Consider the following 7,412-nt stretch of genomic DNA (forward strand, 5'->3'; position numbering starts at 1 on the left):
TTGTATAATTTCCAATAGTCAAATTCGATTTCACGAAAAGTTTTTCAAACTATGCTTCCATGCAAAGTTTTTTAAGAGAGAATCTATTCACCCCCCTCTAGATTTTTATTGTATTCGTCATATCAACGAACTGATGGCAACGACCACAACGTGGTCGCGTCAAGTGTAATGTAGATGCTTCTTTTTCCGACTAGCTGAATATAACATATATTGGAATGTGCTTATGGTATGAAGAGGCCACTTTTGTGTTGGCGAAGACTGTGTATTACCCCATGTGTACCGCGGCTGTAAGAGAAGCTTTGTGGTTATTTTATGGATTGCAATGACCAAGTGATATAAAATTCGACAATGTTGATTTTGTGTTAGACTCCAAAGTGAAAGGAGATGTTTTTTCACAACAACCTTGTCGATGTTATGTACATAATTTGACAAGTGGCCACGTCTTGTAGACATCTTTTAGTTATTCATTTTACAAACTCTAACGTTGAATTTACTAGGAGAAAAACAAGTATGATAACTCATACACTCGCCGAAGATGCTATATCACCATCCTGTCCCACCATTTATTCTGATGACCTCATTGTATTGTTACTTTTATTATTAATGAAATATTATAAGCATCTTTCATTAAAAAATATCCCCAACACTTTCTGTCCCCTAAAAACACACTTTCCGTATCTCGGAAACACACAATAGATAATGAATGAATTCTTCTTCAACATTACTAAACTTGAGGTTGATATGTATACAATCATTAAACTAAGAAAACATATACATGATAATTTTTACCATTCTGATTTCTAGGAAACTAAATTTTCAAGATCATACCAAACTATTCAATGCTTTTGAAGCACACTCATGTTCATCTTGTAGTCATTTTGGTTAACTTTTGTGGGCCAAACGTTGCTATTCCAAGAGCAACAGGAAGTGACAAGAGCTTTTTAGCTTTTCCTACATAAGCCCGTTTGGTGAAGTTATTATAGTCATTAGCTTCAATAGAATCTAATATCTGCCTATACAACAGCAAAGATGCCCAAACAGGCCATCTACTTGCTGAACTGAGCTCTGAAACTCCCTTCTCTGCCTCATCAAAAAACATCCTTGCTCTCTTTATTTGACCCTTCATGAAATTGCGCCATTTGTCGGTTACTCTGCCTCGAAAAATGTCATCATCTGATAGGCCAGCTTGTGCCAATTCATCTTGCGGAAGGTACACTCTTCCTCTTCTAGCACTATAAGACGACCATGGAAACAAGAAAAAATTAGATTAAAAAAAAAAAAGCACTTTTGTGAGTTTTGAAGAAAACATGGGTGCCATCATCCATAATAAATATGGTTAAATATGTTTTTTATCCCTATAAATATACCAACTTTTCGTTTTAGTTCCTCTAATTATAACCACATGTCTAGCACAAGTGCTTGGTATGGAAAGTGTGGAAGAGTTGTAGACACTACCGAGTTCGATTTCTAATTAATGATAAAAAATAAAATAGAAATAATTGTTGTATTGTATTTCAAAGAAACTTACTCTTCTCCAACGTCTCTAAGTATGTTGGTAAGTTGATTAGCAATGCCAAGTGCCAATGCAGCATTGTAGATGCTCTCTGTTGAAGCTTTGGATTGTGGTTCTATCCCCATTACAGGAACACTCATAAGGCCCACTGTCCCAGCAACATAGTAGCAATATAGGTATAGTTCATCAAAGTTATTGTATCTTGATTTTCTCAGGTCCAGCCTCATCCCTTCAATCATGTCTTTAAATGGCTATTCAAACACACAATTCAATGTAAATAAGATCAGTTTTCTTTGTCTTAAAATTAAGTACCTTCTATTTGCTTAAATGACAAACACAGCTATGACTAAGACGTAAATTAATTCTAGAAAAAATGACTTGCAAGACGAAGGCTTTCGCATATTACCACATTTTCAAGTCATATTTATTACAATCATTGTTATCAAAAACGCGACTTAAGTCCAAAAATCCAGGTTTTTGCGACTTTGCGTAGCTTCAACGACTCAAATCCCTAGCAAAGTCCCAAAAACAGGCAAAATCCTATCAAAATCGTGAAATCCGTTCAAAATCGCAGGATTTTGATGGATTTTGAAGGATTTTGTTATTTTTTGAAAAGGGTCAATTTTTGACCCGGTTTGTAAATTGACCCGATTGAATCCATGATCCAGTTCTATAAATACCCATAAGGCCAAAACATTTCATTCTTTCACTTCCTCAATAGTTACACGTTCATCTAGTTAAAGATGAACTAAACCTAACTAGTTACATGTTCATTTATGTATATGTATTTTGTGGACTTTGAACTTTAGTCATTTATTACTATATGCAATTTATAACATATATTTAGCATTATTTTTGTTTTGGTAGAATCCTCGATTTTGATTGCGATTTTACGAGTCCCGACTTTGCTATCCTATATCGATTCTACAAAAGTCCTTGAGTAAAATCCTTCGATTTTGATTGCGATTTTACAAGTCCCGATTTCGCTACTCCCTTTCGACTTGAAGTAAAGTCCCGATTTTGATAACCTTGATTACAATGTAAGACTCCTTACACTCCATCACATCGAACACTTGAAATCTGAAATGTAACCTGCAAGTGGGTGTGAGTCCCATCAAATTTTAGATAGTCTCTGATACCATCTTAAAATTTGTATTTGGCCTAAATCAGCCAAAACAACTGGCTTGTAAGTTTATGGATGTCTCCCACTTATGACACGTTTTAAGACTAAATACATATCTAATCTAATGCGAGACTTTAACATCACTCATAGTCATTCAATTATGTGACATTCACCACCCTTATATGTGTGTCATACAAGCAAACCTTAGAGAGATGAAATCAATTTTACCTAATTTTAAGCAAACATATTCCTCATTGACTAGTTTGAGTTCTGTTGTACAAATTTTATTATTCAACTAGCTATAATTTTTGAAGGTATAAAGGTTAAATTTCACATTTCAACTTTGGGCATGTGGTTGTAAGTTGTAACCTACCTGTATATCAACAGGGTACTTTGTAACTGTATCTGAAAGTGCAGCATCATACATATCATAAGGACGTCCTTCAAAAACATCAGTTAATCTTTGTTCCCATCTGTCCAAGGCCTTTGGTGTGATGTGTGAAGCATTAGGACCATCCACTAACTCATCTGTTCTTCTGCACCACACTGTAATAATACATAGAGTGGTCAGTTTCTACTGAGGACCACAATCCACATTAGAGAAGCCTTTGTAACAGAAATTTTGAAGTTACTAATTAGACATACCGTAAATGGCCCATATGGCTTTTCTTCTCTCTTGAGTCATCAATTGTGTGCCTGAGATTTGAAGTTTTGATCAATAAAGGACGAATAAAGGATCGTTACTAAAAGTTTGATCAAATGATTTTTAACATTTACGCGCACTGCCATATTGTAAGTTTGAATTGGCGGCCAGTTTAACATAATCACGCGTGTGACCGTGTTTTTGACAATATCTTACACTTTAGAGCTTCAACAAAACACGGTGTTACTGAGATCATGTCAAACTCACCCTAAATCCGTTATGTAACATATTCGCAAAACATGATGAAAGATCAAATAGTTGAATTTTTGAATTATAATTTTGTCAAAATCACGGTGTGAGTCATTTAATCTCTATCGAACTACTTATATGGATGATTGTAGTGTCACTAGGATATTCTTTCGGTAGGAAACTTGAGACCACATTTCGGTACAAAGTTAAGACATCGTAAACTATTTTTGGTCTTAACCTTCATTCGTAGAAGAGATGGACCATGCTAATTAATAGTTCAGTCGGAAGGCTTGTAAAGTTTGACCGATGATTGTTCCAGTTAGGATTTGAACTCAAATTCTTAAAACGATTGACGAGCAAAAGGTTAACAAAACGAACCCTATGATATATCGTCTAAATTCAACATTCCACTAGAATCAACCAAAAGGCAAGATAAACGTATGAAATTTGAACCGATATGTGGTTACTTCTAGAGAAACTAGTCCATGACTAAAGCTTCTTTACATGCAACTAAAATAACAATGAACTTAACAAATGTCCAAAAAATATTCATGTTATCAAGATACAATATAAATGCGAAAAATCTAAAACAAAAGGGAGAAAGAAAGTACCTAAATAAAATGTCTTTGCATACTCAGCACATACATCACCACATCTATCATAAGCAGAACTCAAAAGTTCCCCATTGGTGAAATCACCTTCAATAGGCTTATCATCCAAATTCAAACCTCTCTTTTTAATATCTTTTCTTTGTTCCTTCACTAGAGCTGCTTGCTTCAACACCACTTCATACACCCTCTCCTCTGAGGATCTTGTAGGTTCAACAATTGCACTTGAAAAGCTAGCATAGCTAACTCCAGAACAATGTCTAAACCTCCTTTGAGTTCTTACATCTCTTCCTCCAAGACCCATTAAGGAAATGGCATTCTCTTTGAGTCCACAATTCACCCAAAGAAGAACACCAGACATCTTAGGAATAGAACAATTTGCTTCTTTTTTCTTTTAGTGTACACTAGAAAAAAGAAAGAACGATATAGAAGCTGAAAAATGAGTAGATGAAAAACTGTACTTTTTTGTGAGGCAATTAAATGGTTTAGGAAATATTATTCTAAATTTGAGGATATATAGAGAAAAATATGAATGAAAGGCTTGTGTAAAAGTACATCATTTTGAGGAATATGCTATCACATGTAACCTTAGCTGACACTTGCAAGTTGCAAATGTATGGTCAGTGGTGTTGTAATCCTGAACTTGAAAAACTTGTTTGTCTTTATTAAGCCAAACTCTCTCTCTCTCTCTCTCTCTCTCTCTCTCTCTCTCTCTCTCTCTCTCTCTCTCTCTCTCTCTCTCTCTCTCTCATCACTTTTTAGTGGTCCAATGTTTTGTTTTTTTTGGTTGATGTTGTACCCATGTTGGTTATGTGTATTTGCTTTTAGCCAAGTTTTTTTTTTTTTTTATGAAACAAAGCTTCTAGCCAAGTTGTAAACTCTGATATGTGTATCTGCTACTCACATATGGGTATCTATCTACTCTCAGATGTGTATCTGCCTTCTCCACATGTTTATATTTAGGGTTATTGTTCAAATTGTTCCTATAATTCATAATTATGATATGTGTATCTGCCTAATTATATTTAGGGTTAATTAGTCAAGTTGTAAACTTTGATATATTATAATTATGATTATGATATGTGTATCTGCCTGATTATATTTAGGGTTAAGTTGTAAACTCTTATAGGTGTGTATGTTTAATTATGAATTTTCTTTTTATATAATTATGAATTTTTTAAAATTTATAATTAATTCGTTTCTCGTCTAAAAACTTGAAAATTTTGTGGTGACGTTTTTTAGTATGTTCTAAACACGCCTATAAAATTGGAGAATGAAATTTGACTTGTGAGTATATGCTTATTCGGAATAAAATTGTGATTTTGCATGTTTCGGTTGAAAGAACAAAATAAATTGAGGCGTTTTTGAAATGCTATTAAATTTGCAGGTTCTCTCTATGTATTTTTCTAGAGGTCTCTTCAAAACAATCACCTCAAAATTCGACTTTTAGGTGAGGTTTCTATTGTTTTGATTTTTGAGTTTTTGGCACTTCAAAAATTCATAATTAATTTGTTCCTTGTAAGAAAATTCTAATTTTATGTGCGAGGTTTTATTTTAACGTCCAAAACATGCATGCAAAAATTCATGAAAGAATATAGGGGGAAAATAAGCAAATTTGTGGCGATCTTTGGGGTCAACAAGATTTTGATTCTGATTTCAAAGCATTAGAATGGAGAGAAGGAGGATTAGTGAAGATTTGAGATAAACAATCATAAGTAGTTTTAAATGTATTGTTGGGAAGTCACTTTATCCACATGGAAGCTGTAAGTGTTGATTGTTAACATCTATGTTCCTAATTGTGATCTAGTAAGGAAAAGAAGTTTATGGCGGGAAATGGTGGATTTATCATAAGAGAGAAGAGGATTGATTTGGCTAATTTGTGGAGACGTCAATTCCATCCAATATAAAAATGAATGTAAGGTAGTTCTTGGAGTAAATATGAGGGACAACATGGAGGTATTTAATAAGTTTATCGAGTAAGCTCAGGTGATTGATCCACGTCTTCATGGAAGGAAGTTTACTTGGACAAGACTAGAAATATATGTTATGATATGAGTAGAATTGGCAATTTTTTGTTACATGAGGGGTGATTTAGTATATGAACGAATTGTACTTAATGGGCCTTAGACGAGGTAGTATAACATCAAGGCCAGTGGCGGATCTTGAATAAATTTGTTGGGGGTGCCGAACTTCTATGGAATATATATCAAACAGTTTTATAAACTAACAATAAACAATAACTAGCCTGGTGGCTTAAATCCCTTGAAAGAACCAAGGGATTGTGGGTTCGAATCCCATCAGAAATGCCTTTTTACAACAATTTGTAAAAATAAAAGACAAAATATGTTAAAAAGAACCCCAAGAAGTGTTGAACCCGCGAACTTTTACCAATATATGGCACCCCTTACCACTGCAACAACCGATTTGTTATTGACATATTACGCCTAATATAGTATATAAGGGAATGCTGGGGGATGCCATGGCACCTGCCAGCCCCTTAGAAGATCCGCCACTGATCAAGGCTCCGTCTTCGGTAGGAGACCTTAATAGGTCTCCTACGGTAGGAGACATGTTTTTTTTTTTTTTTTTGTGTAAAATGAATATGAACCATTAGATAAGGGTTGATCAACCTTTGGATTATAAAAGTCTATGAGTCTTACTATATGCTATCAACACTCAATAATTTCTTTTATTTCATCATCATTGTCTCTCTCCTATCATCTCTTGTGCATTTTTCTCTCTCTCTTGACAATTCAGATATGCAGCAACCAACAACAAAGGAGCTTGGATCATTGATGGTCTAGTGGCAAGAAACATGGTTGAATGGAGGGGATGTTGGAGAGGGGCGCAGACTGCAGCGAAAATCTGCGCCAAACAATGTGGGATGAAGAAAAATGCTCTCTTTAATTGTTGAAAGATTTGCTTTTTGGTAGTAATTTTTATGGGGTGTGTTCTTGATTGCAGATGTAATATTTTCTCTTAAGTGTATATAAAAGTGTGAATCCTGTTATTGCTTTGTTATTTATTGGATATCAAAGATTTGTTCTTTTATCTTTAATTTATTTATGAAAGTGTGAATCCTTCTTTAAGTTCATGCCATATCCTGGCACTAATTTTTCACACACATGTACAATTAGTTTAATATAATGTTAGATTGAACTAGAACAGTGAAGGCTAATATTGGATTTTACATGACTGATAAATGTGCAGTGAATATTATTGATATTGTGTAGATTGGAGAATGAGATTGGAAGGGGTGAATGAACAGTAATCCCT

The 7,412-nt window shown here is 34.3% G+C and overlaps 1 protein-coding gene across 1 annotated transcript; it reads right to left on the bottom strand.

Moving 5' to 3' along the window:
• Window positions 1-700: 700 nt before the first annotated feature.
• On the bottom strand, window positions 701-4,623 carry LOC146937684 (phytoene synthase 2, chloroplastic-like). The gene is made up of 5 exons (XM_085751882.1): window positions 4,140-4,623; window positions 3,282-3,332; window positions 3,010-3,182; window positions 1,529-1,764; window positions 701-1,232 (listed from the first exon to the last, which is right to left on the bottom strand). Exons 1-5 carry the CDS (start codon window positions 4,495-4,497, stop codon window positions 863-865), a joined length of 1,188 nt encoding a protein of 395 aa, XP_085608008.1. The 5' UTR covers window positions 4,498-4,623; the 3' UTR covers window positions 701-862.
• Window positions 4,624-7,412: the final 2,789 nt, after the last annotated feature.

This window comes from Medicago sativa, chromosome 3, assembly GCF_051527215.1.
Source record: "Medicago sativa cultivar Bolivia chromosome 3, Bolivia_mono, whole genome shotgun sequence".
Lineage (NCBI taxonomy): Eukaryota > Viridiplantae > Streptophyta > Magnoliopsida > Fabales > Fabaceae > Medicago > Medicago sativa.

Excerpts from the sequence above, each read along its gene's own strand:
- LOC146937684 (XM_085751882.1), bottom strand. The coding sequence starts at position 4,497 with ATGTCTGGTGTTCTTCTTTGGGTGAATTGTGGACTCAAAGAGAATGCC. Across the intron at positions 3,333-4,139 it reads TGCAAAGACATTTTATTTAG|GCACACAATTGATGACTCAA; the intron begins GTACTTTCTTTC and ends TTCAAATCTCAG. Across the intron at positions 3,183-3,281 it reads AGCCATATGGGCCATTTACG|TGTGGTGCAGAAGAACAGAT; the intron begins GTATGTCTAATT and ends GTATTATTACAG.